At 39.9% G+C, this 24,991-nt stretch overlaps 1 protein-coding gene across 1 annotated transcript; it reads right to left on the reverse strand.

The window, feature by feature from the left end:
* Positions 1-17,476: 17,476 nt before the first annotated feature.
* Positions 17,477-19,111, reverse strand: lbx1a (ladybird homeobox 1a). Its single transcript, XM_054600661.1, has 2 exons — positions 18,820-19,111; positions 17,477-17,979 (listed from the first exon to the last, which is right to left on the reverse strand). The coding sequence occupies exons 1-2, from the start codon at positions 19,109-19,111 to the stop codon at positions 17,477-17,479; spliced, it is 795 nt and encodes a 264-aa protein (XP_054456636.1).
* Between the last annotated feature and the right edge of the window lie 5,880 nt (positions 19,112-24,991).

Raw genomic sequence — 24,991 nt, forward strand, 5'->3', positions numbered from 1 at the left:
GGTTCCAAAACGAAAATGATTCTTTTTACATAACCATGTTTCTCAACAAAAATCTTCTCTGTATATGATGAGTCGTGGGTGAGAATGGATTTAAATGGCCCATGATAAAGTACGAGTAGGGACTAACTCAAGAATCTTTGGACATGTAGGGGAATTCATATGCCTTGACCCTGGAATTTCTACCGTTTTACATCCAATTCTTTATCAGCAGCAGAAGAACAATAGAGCATTGTCAGTGAATCACTCACTGTGTTACAACATGTTTAATTTTTGTTAAAAAAATGTCTGTCCAAAGCCATCAGTCTGATTTATCTATGTGATATGAATAATTATTAACTGACAGTTGTCACCAAATCACACACTGCAACTTTACACAGCACATCGATGACCTTCAGTCTGTTACAAAACTCCTGTATTTTTGAATCTCCCTTTTTTTTTGCAATATGAAAAAAAGGTTTTACTTATCGGGTAGGTGAATATGTTGGTATATGGAATGCTTTAACTGTAAATTGTAAAAAAAAAAAAAAAAAAAAGGCTTATGAAAACAATGGATTTGCTTTGAATTTTACTTCTTCTTGGTATGTTTCCTGGGACATGATTGGTGTATTGCTGCCACTCCTATCTACCAGCCTAAGAAAGGAAAGAGAAAAAGGAAACACACATTCCATCACACACAAGACATTACATTGACTTACATTTATGTCCTGGAAACTTACCTTAACAGTAACCATAACTACAACATTAAATACTTGCCTAAACCTAAGGGGAGGTTGTGGCTCAGAGGTAGAACGGGACGCTCACTAATCAGAATATCAGCGGTTGGATCTCTGGCTCCTCCGGTACTCATGTGGAAGTGTCCTGGGGCAAGACGCTGAACCCCAAACCCCAAGGCTGCTCCATCTGTGTGTGAATGAGCAATAGTTTATATCCTGATGGGCACCTTGCATCTGTGTATAAATGTGTGTGAATTGGTGGAAGTTGACATGTAGTTTAAAGCGGTTTGAGTCCATTTACCATTTAACCTTAGACCAAGTCTTCACCCTCTTATGTAAGTATTTATGTAATAAGGAAGTCCAATTGACCCCATTTTGTCCCAAAATAAAGTTAAGTCCCCACAATGTGACTGTGTAATCAGATTTATGTCCCAAGGCAAGTAAAACACACCCACACACACATACACACGTGTGTAGATAGAAAGAAAAAACAAAGTTCATTGAAACACAAAACATAAGTCTGCAATATTGCCATTGGCATAATCTACCGTGGAGTTACAGAAAAGACACTGGCTTGTTCTTTCAAGGATGTACTCTTCTGACAACATCTTACTAACATATATTCAGAACACACACAGATCAGCATTGGGGCCTGGTGAGCAGCATTTGGATGAAAAATCATATATAAGAAACATAAAATATAGAACTTAAGAACCTGGTAAAACTGGAATCCATGGCCATTTACTGGTTAATTTAGGCTGAAACTTAAAAAGGATTCTTTAAAAAAAGGTTAACCTGTTACACAGACTTGTTTTGGTCTGCACTGCAGTGCTGATCCTCCATCTGGAGCCTGAAGCGACAACTCCTCTAAATCCTTAATGAAACCTAAACAAATTCCAACACTCAGCCTCTTGACGTGGCTTTACAGCAAAACGCCGCTCCGCTCCTCGACTTAACCTGCTCCTGACTTCATTAAAGTCATGGGGGATGAATCGGGATTGGCCCACAATAACGTAAAAAAAAGCTGCCCCGGGTTTGAGGCTGTAAATAAACATTAGGCTAATGGAGACGTGGAGCGTGGCCGGGGGCCTGTCGCTCAGCCTGCTGGGTGATTGAGTTTAGCGCTGATGTGGAGTTGATGGAGTGAGTCCCGGCTCCCTGAAGGAAATTAAGACGCCATTTTGTCACCCATGTCTGGCCTCGTAGACGAGATATTGCTTCTATCCCGAGGCAATAAAAGTGTCAAACGCGCACGCGCCTGCACACCAAATACACACACACATACACACACACACACACACACACACACACACACACACACACACACACACACACACACACACACACACACACACACACACACAGACATACACATGCTGGGACACTTATTCTGACACTCTTAAATACACACACCTTGTTGTGCACACATGCAGAGACTATTGCAAATGCATGCAATTGCACACAAAAGTGCATGGATGTAAACATACACACGTGTTCTACGCTGGAACGCCACAAACACGGAAACGTGAATTTGCACAGACATATGGGGACACGCACACATACATACTCAAATCTGCATACAACACATGGTGGAATGAGTTTCCAGCTACACACATCTGCACACAAATAAAGACATAGATGCCTTACATTTATCGAGACAGAATGACACACACATGTTACGCTGTAACACCACAAACACGGAAACGTGAATTTGCACAGACATATGGGGAGAGACGCACGCATAAAGTCTTAAATCTGCATAGAACACATGGTGGAATGAGTTTGTAGCTACACACAAAAAAAGAAAAAGATGCATACACATTTATAGAGACAAAAATACACACACACACACACACACCATCCACCAAGAGGTTTAATTACTGTCCTCTCTTTTGGTTTCCCTCTCTCCTGCCCACTGCTGCAAGATAGATCTCAGTGTCAGAGCGGCTGACAGATTGAGACAGAGCACAGGTACCACTGCATATGCACACTGACACACACACACACACACACACACACACACACACACACACACACACACACACACACACACACACACACACACACACACACACACACACACACAGGCACACAAACAGACGTATGCACATGTGAGCAAAAAAAGCTTCTCCCTCTTTCTGTTCTTCTGTTTTCAGCATCTCCCCCTCTTTCCCCCACACACACACACACACACACACACACACACACACACACACACACACACACACACACACACACACACACACACACACACACACACACACACACACACACACACACACACACTCCTTGCCCGCCCCCTCCCCCTAACCGAACCTCTGCTATGTCTCCCGTACTTCCATGGTTACGGGGTTCACAGTGTGAGTAAATACTGTTCCTGAGTCAGTATGGATGGTTCGGATTAAAGACTGTGGGCTGAGCTCAGTTTACAGCAGCATCCACACACACAAGTGCTCCACATAAACAGCAATTCAAAGTGTAAGAGGAGTGCATACATCTAGCTTGCTGTTGGTGGAGTGGACTGTAAAAATGAAAAAATAAAAAGAGTTAGGGTCTCCCCCTAGTTCTTTGAACGAATAGGAGAAAGGGAAAAAACTTTAACAACTTTCTGGAAATCATTTTGTTTTCATCAAATGTTTATAACGCAGAGATAGTTTGGTTTACTTTGGTTGTTAATGTTAATGCATTATTCTGAGCTAAAGTTGTAGTTTAATGAGCTTTTCCTCATCTTAATGGTAGTTTGTAGGTCTGGTCAAAGTATAAGTATGAATGTAAAACTATGGTAAATCACTTAATGGCATTTATGATTGTGAATGGTGACTAACTAGAGACTAACCGTATTCAGCGCAGGCGACCCTTCAGCAGATTTCAGGCCCCATTCCTATATTGTGGAAAATGCACCGCCATCTGTGCAGATAGAAGATAAAGATAGTTAATGGCGTTCATGTGCTCAAACACAAAATTACATTCATATTGGACAATTCTTAACGTCACCATTTACATCTAATGCCAATGTTCAGAGCCAATGCAGGAAGTGGTTCACTCTTTATGTAGCGAGGTGGAATGTAAAGGTATGGTGGATTAACGTGTAGCGCATCAGATTAACACGCAAGAGGCAGAGTTCATGTCCTGTCGTAGCAACAAATTTTATTCAGATTAAGTCATTATAAAAATAATGTTTCCCCCGGGCCATTTGTGAATTTGTCACGTTTCTTCGTAAAATTCTTAGCATGAAGAAAATGGTGAATGTCATAATTGTTTAAAATTGACTCATGGTAACGCATAATGCACCTGTGAAAACATCTGTAAGCAATTATATCACCTAGAAATCAGAGCTTGAATAGAATACAGGTTTGCTCTTTGGTGTTCACAACAATGGTGGCCACTTCTGGCGAGATAGTTAGTAACAGTAACTGTAATTTAATGTATTTGATTTACAGTAACATAAAGTAACTATGTTCATGTCATCTTCAGTTAGAGTAGTTGTGTCTGATATTTTAATGAGTATATGAGTTTGGTGAACAAACCCACTGCATTTGTGTTCATGGCCTATATTTACAGCTAAACTACAAAGACTAAGGAAGTGTTTCATACTGAGCACACCAGTGTCCAGTTGACTTGTGGAAACAGCTATTTACTTGATATTTGTGTGTAAAGTTGTGATGCTAAAATACAATTTTCAGAATAGATTTTATAGCTTTGGATGAATTTTTTTGTTTTTGCAAGATTTTCTGCAAGTATTTTGCATATGTTTTTTGTAAATAATATCAACAAATAGGGCACTAGTGTCAGAAATTGTGTTTTGGCAATTAAAAACAACTGTTAAACCTTACATCTTATTGTAGTTATTAAATAATTACTCAGTTAGTGAGTAGAAGATCAGACTGTATTAAGGAATAGGAATTAAAGGAAGTTGTGTTACATTTGGACATGTTATTACAGCAATTAATCATTGTAATTTCCTCATTTTTCTTGGAATCATTGTTGTCTGAATCAACACAGTTCCTCACTTTTCTCACCAGAAAACACATTTTAAATGAATGCAGTTACATGCCTTTAGTTCACATTACCATAATCATACAAACATAGTGCTTGTTGTCAAAGGTTATACATCAACATGCATAATTAACCAAGATGAGAAATGTAATGCAGCATACACACACACACACACATACATTTTCATGGCATTGGCTCTGCAGGTCTTTGCATCTCAATGAGCTGTTGTAATGAACCTCCACCTTTATGAGTTTGTGATGGAGGATGAGGCCGTTTTTACTAAACCTACATGTGCTTAAATGCAACATGTCCTCCATGTCAAACTATATGAAAATAAATGTGCATACTATATATGACATTTACTGTTCAAAAATGGATACCTTCATGCTTTGGATTAGCGTAAATAACTTAAAAATACTTATTGTCTTCTTTCACCAAGACCAAGCAGCCTTTTAACATGTCATGCTAATAATGTGATGGATATGATGACATGGGAGTTATATGGTGAGAACTCTTGAAAATTTTCACAAAGATGTCTGTATATTCAGACATATAACACTTTCCTGTGGGGTTACACATTGGGGAAGTTGCACATGATATTGTTGTTTTTATTTTGAGTCAGATTTCTGATGTTTATTAAGGAGGTTTCACTGAGAGGTTGCCGCTCTTTTTGCAGGAGCGCCCGGATCACACATAACATTTTTACAGTTACACACATTCATACCTGGTAGCCGCCCAATCCAACCACAGTCTGATCTGGTGACCACTGAGCTCCACTGGAGGCTTTGTGTTTTTAGGCTTTTCACATTTACACCTAAAACAAAAATGTTATACAACATAAAGTACATCTGACTTTAAATTAACTGTCGAGTTGTAGAATATTCAGACAGGGCGGAGGTTTGCTTTTGAGTCAGAAAAAAAAAGTCTGTTAATGCCATTTATTTACATTCATTTGAACTTTTGCCTTCAGGTGTGCCAAAAAGCAACAACAAAATGTAAAATAAGGTCTAACTTTCTTTAATATTATTGCACCTTCCAAATATGGTTCAGATGTAGTAAAAACTGTGGTTGTGTGACTCTTGCCTTGTTGAAGATAATGCAAAAATATAATTAATCAATGATTCGCTGCAGACATTTCATTGTGGATCCCGAAATGAGAACCCTGACTAGAGCTAATTCAAAAAGAGGTCATCTGAAAGAAAGAGACCATTTCATTACAGTCATTACATTACATTACAGTCATTTAGCAGACGCTTTTATCCAAAGCGACTTACAGTCAGTAGTATATTACATATCATTCACCCATTCACACACTGATGACAGGCTACCATGCAAGGTGCCACCATCAGACTCTAACTAACATTCATGCAACATCCAGTCCACACCGATGGCAAGCCTTCGGGAGCAACTTGGGGTTAAGTGTCTTGCCCAAGGACACATCGACTGCCGAAGCCGGGTATCGAACCACCGACCCTCTGATTGGAGAACTACCTTGCTCTCCACTACGCCACAGCCGCCCACAGCTGCATTTCAGAGCCATTACGTCATTTACTGGCTTCAAGTTCAAGCAGCTTGCCTTGAGTGGTGATTGTGTGGTCGACTCCAGCTCTGTTCCACTGCAACGGGAAAGTTCTATTCAGCAACAGGTTTGGTTTCTCCTCTTCTCTGCCATAAGAACTTCCCATTATCTTAGCAACGAAAACTGTGAAATTAAATCCAGTAGACATCCCATAATTAACAAAGACGTGTACAACACACAGATTTTAAACCGATGGCTGTGAATGCAGCTGTTCTGTTAACTAATCTGCAGCAGAGTGGACAAGAGGAGCTGTTGGCTGGAGTAAATGCATGCAGCATACTTTTCATTGGTCTCAATGTTGATGAAGACAAATTACCCTGGACTTGTTCTATCATGTAGCATGCGCAGGGAGGACACGCCCCCTTGTGGTTCATAGTGGTACTACTTTTATAATCCACATTTACAGCAGAGATTAAGATAAAATAAAAATAAAATAACTGACTTACAACAGCGTAGCGTAAAGTGCACACAAGAGACATAGTAGAAGAAGACAAGCTAAAAAAAAAAATAAAAAAAAAAAAAAATAAAACAAGTATTATAAATAAGCAATAAAAAAAAAACAGTAGAAAAAACAACAATAACTGAAATATTATATTTACAGACAGAGAAAAAACAACAACTATTTTAACTATTTTTAACTTTTTTAACTATTATTGCACAGTGTAATGTGTAATGTATTGCACAGGTTTTTATTGTCATGTTATTATTGTCATGTGGTCATGTGGTCTGCTGGGAGCAGAGTTGGTTGTGCAACCTAGAATGGAGCGTTAACTAAATGCACAGCATCAGTTTCAGTGTCAAAGGAACAAAAGAAAAGGAGTAGAATGAGAGACCAAATTATATCACTGGGTATCTACCAGAAAACTCAAAGTAAGCCTTAATGTTATTAAGCCCTAAATAGACAAAGCCAAGTGGCAGTGACATGAGCAACACAGACAAACCACTAAGAGAACACACCACTGAGTCAGGTCTGCCCAAATAATAGAGTGGTAGACAGAGCTTCACTGAAGCCCGTAGACGGACACAAAAAGTGATTTCTTAATTAGAATTTAAAAAAAACCTCATTGTTATTAAAGCAACAAAAGCAGCAGTGTCTGAGCATGTCAAAGCCAGGGGGATAACATGGAAACGTGGGAGAGAGACACAGAGAGAGCTGATTTGGTAAAAGAGTTATTCAAATTGTAAAAAAAAAAAATCCTAACAGTGTTTAAATGACAATAGATAGAATTGCAAAGTGGTGTTCAGTTTTGTGCAAAAAACAACAACAATTTAGACAAACCACAAGAGCTTCACCACGACACCACCCAAATATAATATTAAATATTAAATGATCTACTGCTATCTACCTATAGAACATAATGAATCAATTAATTAATCATCTATTTCTTGGCTTTCACTAAAGAGATGAAAACAGGAAGTGCTTCCCCATCCTGTTCTCTACGTCGTTCTTCCTGCTGATGTAGATGGACATTTTGGCCTTTCCTACTGTAGCCAACATATCCCTATTTTAGTCAGGTATAGGGCCCAGAGTTTGTTAATTCAGTGAACTTTTATTTACAATATAGAAGGTTGTGTTGGCCTGCATCTCCTTTAAAAAGACAAGTGAAGGAAATTATGGAGTGCCTTGAACATGCATTATTCCTAACGGCCGACAGGGGGCGACTCCTCTGGTTGCAAAAAGAAGTCTGTCACGTTCTGGAGAAACAAGACCGGTTTAATTTACCACGTCCATCGTCGCACTCAAGCTGTTGGCCAGCGCTTTTGAAATAATTTTTTACACCTCACAGATAAGACATACAGGAGGCCATTTTAAAATCTCTGAGATCTCCATTTTTTTGGTAAGACAGTTAAAGCCAGATAAAATTCCTCTCAGGCAGTTGGTCATGAGGTCAGGACCCCGACACCAACCTAATCAAACCCAAACAAACTATCGACCGATAAGAAGGAAACTATAGCACATATTGGAAGGAAACGACTAAAACAAAGAGTAAATTAAAATTTTGTCTAAAACAAAAAAATGCTTAATTAATATATATATATATAACAGACATAGAGAAACTCCAATACTTCATCGAGGAAATGCCCAAATATGAGATCTCATAACCTGAGGACAGCTAGTAGAACTTGAGAGACACAAAACTATATTCATCTCTTTTTAAAAAGTGAATAATTATTATCAGTAAACATAGTTAGCAGCCTTATAATTCACCTGGATTATTAAAACCGGACTGCTATTCATTATTTGTAAGTCATTTAGTTATTACATGTTGCTATTAGAACATGGTCGCTTTATATGTTTTTGTTTTTATTCTCTTAGAACAGTCTAATGGAGAAGCAAACCACACAGCTACTCAGACTCTCAACCCTCAAACAGGCTTCTGAATAAGGAAGGACCTGCCAAAATGTCCTCACTTTCTACATATGTCCACACTCTGAAGGTCTCAGAGTGGTCCTCACAAAGAACACACACACACACACACACACACACACACACACACACACACACACACACACACACACACACACACACACACACACACACACACACTCAGTCGTGTTTTCATGACTTTTGGGGACAATACATTGACTTACATTCATTTCCTGGAGACTTACCCTAACCTGGACATAACCTTACCCTAACCTCAAACCAAGTCTCCACCTTAAAATGTAATGATTTATGTTAAAGGGACATGCCCCTTGTCCCCATTTTGTCCCAAAAAAGGAGGCTCCCTTAAACGTGACTGTGTAATCACATTTATGTCCCCCCCATATGATTTACATCAGATGTAGGAGGATTGATCCACCACAAGGTGTCAGTAGAGGAACACTAGACAGGTCACCTCAGCACTGTTTCTCTTCATGAGAGAACATTAAGCTGAGGAAGACCACTACCCTCTCTGTTAAACACAAGCACCATCGGGGAGTATGAACTTTTAACTCTGAAGTATATATTCCCAGTGCGGCCTCTCGAAGAAAAAGGGTTTTAGTCACAGTTTGAATTACAGTACTACGGCAAAGAAATATTGAAAATATATATATATTTTTATGATTCAGCCAGGACATTACAGGCTGAACCCGGACACCAGAAGGGGGAGGGAGGGGGTTCCATGAGGATCCCACCCCCCCGTTAATTTTTTTAAAGCTCTATTTTGATGCTTCTATAATGCACTCTGGCGCCTTATTCAAAGCACACACAAATTAAATGTGTATCTCAAAAACTGTTGGTTTTTTTCCAGATTAATTATGAATTGAGATGGTAAACATATAAGTAGTTATTAGTAATTGGTAGTAGTCATTAAGTATTAAATGTATTTATCTTAAGAGTGGTGAAATGTTACTAGAGTACATTTACTCAATCTCTATCACTAACGATTTGCGGCCTATTTTCAAAGGAATATCGCATTACATATGATTGAAGAGTTCAAATTCCATGAGAAGCCTCTTGTGTTTTCTCAGTTGATCATGACTAAGTGGTTTGTCATTACAAGACTGCAGTGACAGCCTGATACGGAGAGGTCGATTTTGAGAAGAAATTCTAAAAAAAGTAGAATCGGTTAAGAGTTAAGAGTGTAAACTGCTGCCAAAAGATTGCAAAGTGTATTGGCTGAACCATGTATCCACTCGCTTTATTTCATCAAAATGAATCAAACAAGGCCTCTCCTGTGTCACCTCACCCTGGCTTGTTATGGGTAAGAATGTCACTACATATCAGAGGATGAAAGTGAGCTGGTCCACACGCATTTTACCGGGTGTGGAGTCCACACTGATTGAAAAGCACTTAGCTATTCTGACACGACTCACAACGCCGCCAAGCGCTTTCTCTCCCATTGTGTGCACAAAAAGAGACATAAGAGGAAATATCTCCATACAGGTTCACAGTACTCAAAATGTTTGAGGAAACTGTTAACCTAGGAATATTTAGTTAATGGTAATGTATTTAACTAAATATTAAGTTAAAAAGTATATATTCAGTTAAATTAATTTGTTGTTGTTCAAGTTCTCTGAACCTAAATCAAATATTTCTATGTTTCATTTAATTTATATTGTAATTGCTTCATACTCATTTCAGTTAAATCAATGAATTAATATTCATTTCCACTGACTAATGCTTAACTCGTGGGTTATAAGTATCCTCAAACTCAACTTAGAGAAACAACAGAATATGTCACAGTGAAAGTTGGCAGGGAGAGGCCAGAGAGCACGGACGGAATCTCAACGGCTGTTTCGCCCACCCAGCTTTAACTCGTGGGTTATAAGTATCCTCAAACTCAACTTAGAGAAACAACAGAATATGTCACAGTGAAAGTTAATTCTTTCAAACATCTTTCTTCTGCAAAGCCAATTTTTTAGCGTGCCCACGTGTGTCAGTGTGGCCGTGTTCAGACTACCAGCCACATTGTGTCTAGATGGATTTCAGGAAGTCCTGAAGGACACCAGTCATCAAACTAATGTAAATGGGGCCCTTTAACCAAAACATGTACTGTCATCTAGGTCAGGGTTATCTCCACTTCTGGTGTCATCTTTAAAGTATAAGTTGGCAAAATTTCAAAATATGATGATCTGGCAAAAGGTTGCTTTTCTTCTCTCCTGAAAAAAAGTTGTTTTTTCACCCAACTACAAACATCGTATTTGCTTTGCTGGATGTTTCGAATTTCTGAATTTATTCCACAGTGAGTTTCTGTTGTCGGTTGCCTTGAGACAATCACAGATCGGATCGCTTCCTTTATCCTTCTTCAGGTCACAGAAGAGCTGTTCGTCCCGTTGAATGGCATTGACTAACTGAAGATAAGCTGTCTAATGTATGTGTGTGGTTGTGTGTGTGTGTGCACAGTTGGCGTGTTGGCCCACTACAGACACATGCATGTCATTCTTTGTCTGCGGAACATCCACAGCAGCTGTTCCCCAGCTTACAGAGGGGACCCGAGGAGCCTGGACTCTCCGTCCAGCTCGTCTGTCATCGTCGCATTATTAATGGGACGGCATCGTTAGGCAGCAAAATTTCGTCTCATGTGTGATGGGGGAAGGCGGAACGATCAGATCCAAGCTACAACTGTCATTAGTACGAGAATAGTGGGTCTATACGACCAGACTTCTTTTTGCAACCAGAGGAGTCGCCCCCTGTGGGTCAGGTGAGAGAATGCAAGTTTAAGACACTTTCGCATTAGCTTCACTCTGCAGAACCAGAGGTTGCCCCCTGATCCTCATATAATTGTTTGTATGCTATATAATGGAAAATGACTCCTCATGTTTTGTGCGTTTTTCCCACGGAAGCCAGCAACAAGTGTCAATTTCTGCCCGTTACATGAATACAGTCTTTTCAGAATAAACTTCCCTATTCCAAGGAAACAACTCAGTTAGGTGTAGGCAACAAAACTACTTGATTAGTGTGGGACCTCCATGTGAAGCAAACTGAATAAGTAATCCAATAAGTATCAGGGCATGGTTACATTTCAAAAAAGTGCTGTCCCACATGTGTTCTTCTAGCGGAGCGGAAATAAAGTCCTTTTCAAGGCACAATGACAAGATGGGGCATCCCATCTTGTCATTGTCAACTTCTTTCGCTTTTGTTGACAATGTTGCGAAAGAAGTTGACAGCGAAAGAAGTTGACAATGACAAGATGGGGCATCCCATCTTGTCATTGTCAACTTCTTTCGCTTTTGTTTTACAGATGTATGTCAAACCACAATGTAAAGAAAATGTAGGAGAAAAACATGGTTGACACTGCTTCCTTGGGGATACAAGTTACACCTTAAATCTGTAGAGGACAAGTAGAAAAGAAACACTCATGCTGTCGGGTACATTTAAAGGCACGGTGACAAGGATTTGGTGTTATCTAGCGGCTTGGTTGCACATTCGAACTAACTGAATATCCCTCAGCTCAGTCCTCGATTTCAGAGTCTATGGTAACGTGAGCCGCAGAATGCATAACAGTGGTAACGCTGCTTGCCTCGCTCAGAGGACGTATTTCCATAATAACACCATGTTAGGAGCAGCAGGAGTCAGACAGGAGCTAATAGTAGCACAGATTAGCACTCTGCGGTTCACTTTACCGAAATTTTAAAAGCCTGACGGAGAACTACTGTGGCCTTAAGGTAACGTAAAAACACAAAAGGCTCTCTTTAGAGTCGGTGTTTAGTTTGTCTTTTCTGGGCTACTGTAGGAACATTGCAGTGCAACATGACGGACTCCACGAAGACGACCAGCTCCCTAAGTCGTTATGAAGGTACCATTCTAAGCTAACTAAACGCGGTAAAACAAGGTAAAAACATGGTTATGATATTCCATTTCTGCCCATAGATCCCATTAAAATGTTAAGGTTGGTCTCACCAGCATTCTTAGCAATACCTCCGAAAAATAAAGCACCGTATTTCGTAGGTGTCCCACTAAATAATTTTGTATGTTACCCACATAAACCATGAACGAAGAAGTACAAAGACAGCAAAAGTCCACACAGTCAAGCAACCGGCAGTCTTTCAGCCCGGAGACCGCTGTTTGTCTCCCACATGAAAAGAGAAGACAATGTTGATTTATTTGCCACATAACTTGCCTAATGTAGTTATTTTAAACCAAACAATATTTTCCTCAACCTAAATAAGTAATTTTCCTGCCTAAACCCAACGGAGTAGTTTCCTGTGAAGACGGAAGTATATTTTGGAAAGACCATAATCATGCAACGAGAAATGCATACGGTGTTTCTGGGCGTTCCTAGAAAAACACACAAATGTATGTTTGTATGAGGATATGTTGAAATCATATACTGTGTATAAGACGTATTAGTTGTGACGTCACCCATCAATTTGTGGACTGCTGGTATGAACCCTTGAGTTCAGCATTATGGCCGTCGCCATCTTGGATTACATCTGTTGCCATCTTGCGTTTTTCTTGCAACCAATCAACGGAAGTGACCATATTTGGACGGTGGAGGAGTGACTTAGAGACGCCAGCTAAGACTCTGGTGGCAACCTGTCAATCACATGGTAGCCCCGCCCTAAAGCATACTCCACTTTATGGTCTATTTGACTCTAAATGGAACCATCATTTATTAATGGCTCAAATGGCCCAATATAGAATATTTGTGTTATGGAAATATATACTTTAAATTTATATTATAAAGTCTGTATAATGTTTTTAAACTACTTAGTGCACCCCCAAAAAAGTTAACACTGGGCTTGCTTATGTCTGTTGCATATACAGTATGTTGATGTTAGTGCATGCACACATGTGAAGCTTTCTGCTTGCATCAACACATTCTTATTATTCCGTGTTAACCTACAATATGTTTTTACTTCCTCACATTCATTTCCATTCATCAATACACTTGGATGTACACCCAGGTGACCCTCGCAAGCCTATACTGTACATACAGAGGCCTAATCCACCCCCACACACATACACACACACACACACACACACACGCACACTGTAAATCCCAGGCGGCTCTGACAGGCCACATTAAGAAGAGCCTGCTCAGCACGAACGCATCATAAAAGTGGACATGCAATTTCTGTTTTCACCAAATAGCCAGCCGAGCTCGTTCTGCATCCCTGACTTTAATACACTCGACAAGCAGCTTAGCAGCCGGGGAGAGGGATAGAGTGAGAGAGCTCAGCCCTGAGGGAGGGAGGGCGAGAGGCCGAGTGTGTGTGAACAGAGAGAGAGAGAGAGAGAGAGAGAGAGTGAGTTATGCCTCGGAGCGCTGCTAAATCCATTTCTTCATCTGAATTATCAACTAGAATTTGATTAATATGCTAATTCAGAGGGGGGAGGGAGAACTTCTGGGATAATCCTCTTTGTGGATAGTAATTAATCACCGGTTAAAGTAAATTAATACATATATCAATTTTGTCAGGGACACGCTTAGTTCAATAGCCCGTAAAATTGAAGTTTGAGGTGTTAAGGGGCTCTACAGGAACGTTATAACTAAAACTTTCAAATCTGCTCTATTTAGTGATCAATCAAGCCGTGCCCTGCGGCAGAGGCAGCTCATTTCTTCAGCTCCGTTCAGACTCTAACACAGAGCTCAGGAGCTCGCTCAGCACACACACACACTGCTGCTCATTCAGAGCTGCAGCAGACTCCCACGGTCACACTGCAGCTCTCACAGCACAGCACAGGATTGGATAGCACAGCACAGCTCAGCACAGTACAGCACAACACAGGAGAGGACAGGACAGGATAGAACAGCATAGCAGGACAGGTCAGGACAGCATAGCTCAGCTCAGCACAGGATAGGATAGCACAGCTCCGCACAGCACAGCACAGCACAGCACAGCACAGCACAGCACAGCACAGCACACAGCACAGCACAGCACAGGACAGGATAGGACAGGTCAGCACAGGACAGGAAAGAACAGCATAGCACAGCAAAAGACAGGTCAGGACAGCATAGGTCAGCTCAGCACAGGATAGGATAGCACAGCTCCGCATAGCACAGCACAGCACAGCACAGCACAGCACAGGACAGGAGCACAGCACAGCACAGCACAGCACAGCACAGCACAGGACAGGATAGCACAGCACAGCACAGCACAGCACAGGACAGGACAGGACAGCACAGCACAGCACAGCACAGCACAGGACAGCACAGCACAGCATAGCACAGCACAGCACAGCACAGGACAGGATAGGACAGGTCAGCACAGGACAGGATACGGCAGCATAGCTCAGCACAGCACACACATAGAATAGAATAGGTCAGCACTGCATAGAATGGAATAGAATGGAATAGAATAGAATAGAATAGAATAGAATAGAATAGAATAGAATAGAATAGAATAGCACAGCATATAATAGGACAGCACAGCCCTGCATAGGCTAGAATAGGACAGGACAGGAAACCCATTGGATATAGCCTAACTGCTTAAAGGGACAACTACAACCATAACCATAATGACTGATGTTATTACTTTCATTTTAATATTAGTAATCGATATGTTGTTAATTTTTAGCAATAATAGTAATAACAATTTAATATATCTATACATAAGAATAATGGTATATTTTTATGGTTTACATAATAGCATGTTAAGGCTGCACCTGATGTCACATCATGACGAATAATGCCCTTGAAGATATATATATATTTGTCAATGTGTTGGTGTTGGCACATCCCAGATGGTAGCAGCCAGTTGTTTAGAGGTCTAACAGAGGGGGGGGGGGGGGGGGGGGAGCAGTGTCAGGTCCAGTTGTTTAAGCAGGGGGCAATGCATCAAACTTCAATTTTCCGGCCGATTGAATAAATGATTCTACCCTCTATGTGTGTGTTTGTGTGTGTGTGTGTGTGTGTGTGTGTGTGTGTGTGTGTGTGTTGTGTGTGATTGTTTGTTGTGATTGGCCCACATCCCCCCCCTTAAAGAAACACACGTTTTTCTAGCAGTGTGCTCTATGCTCACTAATGAAAAACTAAAACACTCACAGATTGTCCATGTGCTCAACACACAGGCACATATTCTACTGTGCACATAGTAGATTAAATAAGGAAATACAATGTATATCTGTCTGCATACTAATAGAGGAGCCTTTACTAGTGGGGGACAGATGTTTATTGTCTTTTTATTTATGAACTTTGAATTTACGAGTCACACATTTCATTTGACACAGTTCCTTCAACTAAGAATGTGTTTTAAAACATAAGCTGACCACTCATGTGTACATGTGCTTGAGGGGTTTTATCCTTTTTATTATTATTATTATTATTATTATTATTATTATTATTATTATTATATATAAGCATTTATTTTATCATTTCGTTCATGGTTGATAATATGTTGGAGAAAAATGGCATCATCTAAAATAGTATTATCTGTTTTTTTTTTTAAAAAAAAAAAAAAAGCTCCATCTTAGCAAGGATAAATACCGATAAGATGTAGTGAAAAGTGCAGTTTTTTTATTCTCATCAAAATAGGAAACCTTTTTTTTTTTTTTACAAATATTTAAATATACATTATTTTAATTTATATTAAATTAAATATGCCAATGGTAATTTCGGAAACAATTAAGTAAATTCTACAAAAATCGCTTCAGTAAGTCACAGATAGAAGATGTGTTTTGTGCTATTGTTTTATATTTTATTCATATGTATTTATGTATTTATTAGGCTACCTATGCAACACACTGCAGACAGCTGATGACGTTTCTGACTGATAGTTCTGACATCTTCAAGTCAATGTATTTCATGCTCCGGACACTGAGCCTCGCATTCACATTCATAGCCGCGTTTAACGCACGCTGACCCGGGGAGACCATGACGAGCGTGACACAAAGGAGAAAAGGGGCCACGTCGTTGAAAAGAACGGGTTAAGTCAATCCATCATGGGGACTCATACTTGAGAGGGGGATCCTTAAAACCATATGGCCGCTGAACACACTCTCCTCATGGCCGCCTTTTGTGAGCCGAGACCCGCCGGGGAGAAACGCTTGTCTCCGTATTGTGGCGCTGCTGGAGAAACACACACACACACACACACACACACACACACACACACACACACACACACACACACACACACACACACACACTCCAGATTGTGTTTCTCACAGGGCAAAAATGAAAAATACACGCAGGAGGTCAGAAGGTTGTTAATGCATTTTTTTACTCCCAAACTGACTTTAAAGTAGAAAATATGAAAAATGATTATTTTATTATATATATGGTATAAATTAATTTCATGGTATATTAAATGTAAAATGTGCGAAAAAAGGCTGGATATTGGATTTATTTTTTTATTATTATTAATATTTTTACATCGTCAGTATAGTTTACATTACAATTTGTACAGTTGTTTACGTTCTTGTATATCCTAAAGGCACTTAAAGGGTTGTACAAAGCATTATAAATATATTAAAAATCGTGATTTATTTCAAGATATTAGCACATGTTCTGCATGTGATTATCATTTCAGAACGATGAATGTATGGAAAAAAAAAAAAAAGCTGAAAAAAACAACTTATTAAAAAAATTAATTTGAAGAAGGAAAATCACGATCGACGTCACGATCAAATGGAAAACATGCGGTGACGTATTGCAGTGATTGTGAGCAGAATGAGCACCTGCACATGTTTGCTCCCTTGGCTCATCCTCTGTGACGTCCAGTGCGTAAAAAGGATGAAAACCTCGTGAAGAAAGAGTTTCTGTCCGCAAACATCGCGTTATTTGACACTTCACTTTTTTTTTTTTTTTTTTTTTTTTTAGTCATCCACGTCAATCTCCTCATCTTCATCCTCCGAGCAACACTTGCTGCTCAGCCGGTCTGTGCACCACGAAGATGCGGGTGATGGAGGCGACACCCGTGCTCTGCTGCAGTCGAGGCCCTCGGTGGTGTCTCCCTGAGGCCGGGAGGAGACCGAGGCCCCCGGGGTCATCCCTCCGGCCGCGCACTTCTCCAGCTCGGCCAGCTTGGAGAGCTTCTCGAGGGCCACGGTGCCGGTGACCTTGGCGGACTCCACATCCGCCTTCATCTCCTCCAGGTCCCGCTTGAGCTTGGCCCGCCGGTTCTGGAACCAGGTGATGACCTGCGCGTTGGTCAGACCGAGCTGCTGGGCGATCTGGTCCCGGTCCGCCGGGCTCAGGTACTTCTGGTACAGGAAGCGCTTCTCCAGCTCGTAGATCTGGTGGTTGGTGAAGGCCGTCCGGGACTTCCGCCGCTTCTTCGGGTTGTTCCTCTGGCCGAAGAGCGTCAGACCGTCCCGGCCTATAGGAGAAAAAGAGTCAAATATGAAAAACAAAAAATGGAAGCCTTAAGCAAAGCACCTGCGTCCAAAAAAAACACTAAGTTTCACCAAATACTTCAGAGACCCTCAAGTAAAACTGCTGAAGCAGAATAACGGAATTACTTTTCATTATTTTTGCTAAATCAGTATGATTTATTATCAGATGAAGGTCTCACATTGTTCCTGCATGACAGTTGTTATTTATAATAAATAGTTCAAATGCTATTTTAAATATGATATGATGATAAGGCCTATTTATATTGTATGTGGATTTAAAAATGAATTAATCGTTTTTTTATTATTTAGCTATTTTCGTTTTTCTTTTAAATTGGGGCTATATTTCAAAAGAGCAATAATGCAATAATATTTTACCTTTATTTAGTGCTAAATTAATAATCGAATACAAACTGAATGGTCCACTGTTGTTGCACTTTTGTTTTACACAAAAAAAGCTGCAGAATATTTCTGGAATCACAAATAATATTGATAATACTAATATTAATATGTAAGTCGCTTTGGATAATGACTGTAATGTAATGTAATAATGATAATAATAACACAAATAATTAGAATACATTACATTACAGTCATTTAGCAGACGCTTTTATCCAAAGCGACTTACAGGATACAATAACAAGACTAATTAAATTACTAACAACTATAAATGATTACAAAATTACCCACCCATGTTTCTTTCCCTTAACTTCTATGTTTTTTTTCTTTAACCCGTTTCCAGAAAAGGAACCACTGCTACTACAAAAGCAGTATACATAGTGAGCATGCATATAATTCCCATTATTAAACATTAACAAGTGATTTACCCTCGGCAGCCTGCAGCACGCTGACCTCCAGGCCCTTGAAGGTCTTGCTGGCCAGCTCCTCCAGCGCGGAGAGCGGGGAGGTCTGGCTGAGCATCGCCCGGCTGGAGAGCTTCTCTACCGGGGAGACGTGACGCGCCGCACCGCTCAGGGAGTAGCTCCTCCTCACCGACGGCTTGTTGAGGATGTCCTCGATGCTGAAAGGCGTCAGCGGCTTGTTGGAGTTGGCCGGCGGCGGCAGCTGGTCCAGCGGACTGCGCACCGCTGGACATTTGGAGTCGTCCCTGGAGGTCATGGCGGGCTCACACGGCGGAGGGTCACACCTTACCGTATAGTTCAGTGAAGAGTGAGAAGAAAAGAAAAAAAACAAGGCAGACAGTGCTGTCCTGGAGACGGGGAACGGAGAGGTAAGATAATCCGCAGCTCGGATCACAGGAGCGTCTCCGGCCGCAGGGACACTTCTCACGTCCGGTCCCTCCGCGTCTCCGAGACACTTTTCCGGGGTGACGCACGACGAGGCGCGATCCGAACCCATCCGGTGGACGGCGATGCACCAAAAGCAGCAGCGATTGACCACCAGTAACAAGTTATTGCTGACTGGATGGCAATCAATTACTCCCCTCTCTCTCTCTCTCTCTCTCTCTCTCTCTCCCTCTCTCTCCCTCTCTCTCAGCCAGATATCGGGGAGCGGTAATTAGAGGGCACCGCGGAGGGGAGGGAGGAGTCCAATTAGAAAGTAGAGCAGGCCCACTTAACACTTCTCTCTCTCTCTCTTAAATTAGATCATTTGACACAAGAAAAACCACAAGTAAATGTTTTCCCCCTCCGCATGACGTTGTCCTCATTTGCATATACATAATAGTATATAATTGCGCGGGAACTCGTGCCAAACACTGGACTCCCGCGTCAATCTTCGGGCCAATTACGCTCAGAAACGCGGATGATGAACTCCAGTCACTCCGCGCTGTGTCCTGTGAGTAGAGAGAGAGAGAGAGAGAGAGACACACACACACACACACACACACACACACACACACACACACATATATATATATATATGAATAAAACATATATAACACTTGAGAGAGACAGGCAGAGTGACAGAGGAGGGCACCAGCCCGGCCTCAGCTCAGCTCCCACCCTCCCTAAAGCACCGGGATATAACTCAGAAGAAAATAGTGCGGCTCCCCGGAGTGAAGCATGGAGGGCCGGGAGAAAAAACCCTCCAGCTTCTGATCACACGGACACTAATGATAGGAGATTTTTTTATTTATCAAAAATAAATAACTGCATCCTTTCTTTATAACTTTAACCCGTAAATATATATATATATATAGAGGCGGTAAGCAAACATTAATAGAACTTTTAATCTTTTTTTTTATGTAATATCTAAAAAAAAAAATCATGAAATCATGATTAAGCAATATGAACCAAAACCGTTTCTTTATGAACCTTCTGAGATGTTGTCTTTCTGTTCAATGTAGGTGGGTATTTGTTTCATAATGTTTAAGGAAACAGAAGAAAATTCAATTCAATTTCTTTAGTTTTTTAGTTTGTGTTCCGTAAATTTCATTTTGTCTGTTCATCTGCTGGTGGTAACTTTTAGTTTTTTGCATGTCTGTGTATTCCATGCCAAAAATAAGATATAAATATAATAGTTACTATAAAGTATCGAGTCAAAATGTAATGTTTAAATTAAGATTGTAATCAGGGAGTCTTATCCAACAATATACCCAAACAAACCCTGCTGTAGAATCTGGCCGAGCATTCGATTCCAACTTTTGATATTTGACACTTCTCAGTTCTCCATGTGTTTTTCTTTGGGAGGTGGGGTTGGGGGTCCTGAGGGTGGTGTTTTTGGGGGACATGGATTCTGAGCATGGAAACAGACACAGAGGCCCACCAGAGAATCTGATACACCTATTCCCTGCTACAGTGTACTATTACTACTACTAGTAATGCATTATTACAGTCATATATCATTAATAGTTGAAATGTAAATGATTATATATTACAAATAGTAATAATGGCAATACAGAAAGTCATGTATTCATATCAGGCTATCATTTATTTAGTTAGAATTTTTCCCAAAATGTCAGATATAACATATGATTTATTGTAAATCATGTCAACAAAAATATACAATTTAAGTTATCTAAACGATAACACTTTGTACGACGCTCATGTCCACAATGCATTTATAACATACTTTCAATATGTTATATACTATAGGCTATCACAACAAATTATAAAGCATTTTAAAATGAGTTGTAAAGTCAAGTGTTATAATAATTCATAATTGCTTGTCACTCTGACATTTTAGTTTTTTTGCAACAATCATTCAATTCAATTCACCGACCCCCCCCAATCCCGTCAGTGTTTCTCAATGTCCAGTTTCTTCAGGATTGTTGTGGTTTTGTGTAATTTTGCCGAGCGGATTCTTCAACTCTTTCATTTTTTAATAAATGTCTGTCAGCCCAAAGATTCACTTTCTGGATGGATTCAAAAGGGTTTTTTCAGCTCCAGTTTCAAGGTTTTCATGGACAAAACACAGCCTGTAATCGTTTCTGATGTAAAAAAATCAATCTGAATCATGATTTTCCTCTTATGGATTAAATGTTTTTCTACTTTGTGCTTGGAACCAGGTACAGGAGACGAAACTCTGAAAGGAGTCTCAAGTATTTCAACGTTTTTCACACAAAACTTTGTCATAGTGTATTAAAATGTAGAACAACCATTGGAATTGTAATACACAAACAAAATGTCAGTGAGTGACCAGCGATAATGAATTATTATCATACATGACCTTATCATCACAGTCATTACAAAATGCTTTTTAATAGATCATGAGTATTATGAAAAGCATTATGAAAATTCACATGTGCTTAAAACTACAATTGTAGGTTGCTTTAAACAGATTATGATAAATTATAGGTATGATAAAAATGCATCATAGACATTGGCGTCATAGAAAATGTTACCAAGAAAACAAAATAAATAGGAAACCTTGAGGTTGAAAGCTTTATTTTTCTTATTTTCAAGAGCAAGTATGAATTTCTAAATAAATAAATAAATAAATTGACAATTAAACTGATGATCCTGCTAAAAAAATTGGGAAATACATATACATACAGTCAACATGAAAGGGTTATTAATAATTCTAACCTGCCTTTATAGTTGTTCATTTATTTTATTTTTTATTTATTTTTTAATTTAAATTTTCTATTCTTAATTTTAAGATATGGAAAAGTGATCCTCACCCCATTTGGGTTAATGCATTTATAGCAGTAATCCAATAGATGGATGGATGGATAGATGGATGGATGGACTGATGGATGGATGGATGGATGGATGGATGGATGGATGGATGGATGGATGGATGGATGGATGGATAGATAGATAGATGGATAGATGGATGGATGGATGGATGGATGGATGGATGGATGGATAGATAGATAGATGGATAGATGGATGGGTGGATGAATAGTTTGGTGGGTGCATGGGTAGTTAGGAAGGCATATAGATAGATAGATAGATAGATAGATAGATAGATAGATAGATAGATAGATAGATAGATAGATAGATAGATAGATAGATAGATGTTGTCCATTCGTCGCCCACAGCTCAACATTTAGTAGCAGGCCATTAAAAGAGTGGATGAGTGATTAGTGGAGTTTAGGAAGGCCATCTGCAGTCACAGCCTTTTGGAGCGCTGACAAAGTCCTCGGACAGTTTTATTTCATAATTTACTCCGGCTTTGGTCATGCTGTGACATTTGATTACACGCCTAGTCTTGGATCTTTTCAGAGCGGGGGCCTCCCGCCTGCACCCTCGCCAGTTTTCATTCTCCATCGGCAAGCTCAACATCCGCGCTGATGGATGTGATGTCTTCACCCGATACCCGCTCCCAAATGGAGAAACATTCACTTTTCCACGTAGGTTTTAATTTCATCTCTGGGAAGTGCAAAGTGTCGACCCGGGGGCCCCCCCATAGCTGTAAATACGGACCCCTGTGGCACTGCACTGATGCTGCTCACATTAAAGAGCTGCTCAGATCTATAAAAAGAAATGGGCTTAGTTCTCCCATGTTTGTGACTGTTGCTGTTAACTACAATGAGCACAAGCGCTAAATGATGTTAAAACAGGAATACATTAGCTTAAGTCTATTACTGTTTTATACTCTGGTAACCATGACGACTATTTGGTGAATTCAGCTGTATTAAATCACAGTTCAGGCTGATACTGGGCAGAGTAACTGATGGTGTGTGTAGTCTAGCCAGTCACAAATGTATGGCAGCAGCGTTAAGAAGACAACTTCACGACCTATCTCTCTTTATCCATTTCAAACCCCTGTATAGTCGATCATACACCACGGCTGTGGTCATTAAAGGGGACATATCATGCTCATTTTCAACTTCATACATGTATGGCTTTCTGCTAGAACACTTTAACATGCTTTTGTGCTCAAAGAACACTTTATTTTTTCTCATACCATCCATCTGAATAAACCTGTTTTCAACTTCTTTTGTGAAATTCTCCGGTTTAGCGCCTCTCTTTAAGAACCCTGTTTTCTTTTTTTTTCTCAGTCTTCTGAGTCATAGAACTCTGAAGCCTGGGGCTCCTGTGAGTTTAACCAACTTCTTCCACTGACTGTATTGTTGTGACATCACAACCTAACAGAGGTCATGACAGCTCTTTTAAAGGCACAGTGTATGAATACAGGCTGTGTGTATTTCTACCTGGATTGAGTTTTTTGATACTTTTACAATATTTTTTTTTGCGCCTTGACCTGCTTAACTATATATATATATATATATATATATAAAAAAAAAGGAAATCTCACTTTCTAAGATGTGGGACTTTTAACATCGATTCATGGTGATGTTGTGATAAAATAATGATTCGGTCAGCTGGGCTGTGGGTTCCACTTCCTCACCAGATGTTTGCTGTGAGGCAGTTTTGTCGTTTTGAAACTATATTTAATAAGATTTTCAGCTCTTATATGTTGCTCAGGTGTTTTACTTCTGTGAAACGCTACTGTTTTTTACATGAAAACGAACGATCAGTGTACAGTGAGGGTACGGTGAGGGCAGGGAGTGGAAGAGTGTGTGGGCGTTTTAGGTCAGCATGGATTTTTGTGTTTGTTCATGCTACCTCTAACATTCTACCTTTAACACAATAAATATTATTAAAAACACAAGTTCCCTAACTTTAACTAAGTAATACCTAAACATAACCGTGAAATGTAAAAAAAAAAAGTTGTTCCTCTTTAGGAGGTGTGCTGAAGAAGTATCAGATTCCAGCTGTAGAGCAACACTAGCTGCAAACATAAAGTTCCCTAACAACCAACCCTTGGCTTCATTTTCCTAAAAACAGACCGTGAACACAAGCGAAATCTCCGGATGCAAACACAAACGGACGTCGCCAGCACATTATTGCACACGCATTGCCCAACCAGGTTCCAGCTGGCACAGTGTGGAGAGGAGGCTGTAGACATGTTTAGTAGGAGGAAGCTATAAGGCTAATTCATTTAAACTCTACACTCCTACTCATCCAATGCTTATTTGAAAATATATGTCTTTTTCGTCCAAAACATTACCAGATCTATTTGTGAAATATCACTCATTTACAAGCGGAAATAAAAACTTAATACCCCTTATATCTTAAGAAAAGAAAAAAGCAAAACTGGGTCTGGACATATGCTAGTTGGTTTTTAGTAAGTATACTGTGATTCTCTGCCAACCAGTTGGTTCTGAGCAAAAGGAAACACGAGTTAACATAATCCACTGAAAACATGGAGGGTGTTTCTTCAATTCAATTCAATTCAATTCAGTTTATTTTGTATAGCCCAGAATCACAAATTACAAATTTGCCTCAGAGGGCTTTACAATCTGTGCACATGCGACATCCTCTGTCCTTCCCTCACATCGGCACAGGAAAAACTCCCCTAAAAAACCCCTTTAACAGGGAGAAAAAAGGAAGAAACCTCTGGGAGAACGACAGAGGAGGGATCCTTCTCCCAGGATGGACAGAATGCAATAGATGTCATGTGTACAGAATGAGCAGCATAACAGAGATACAACACATTCAATGTATATGACATAAATGATTCATATAATAAGACTACTTATAATAACAGCAGCAATTATTACAGTAGAACTTCAGTGTGTTTTAT

The sequence above is a fragment of the Anoplopoma fimbria genome, chromosome 6 (genome assembly GCF_027596085.1).
Source record: "Anoplopoma fimbria isolate UVic2021 breed Golden Eagle Sablefish chromosome 6, Afim_UVic_2022, whole genome shotgun sequence".
NCBI lineage: Eukaryota > Metazoa > Chordata > Actinopteri > Perciformes > Anoplopomatidae > Anoplopoma > Anoplopoma fimbria.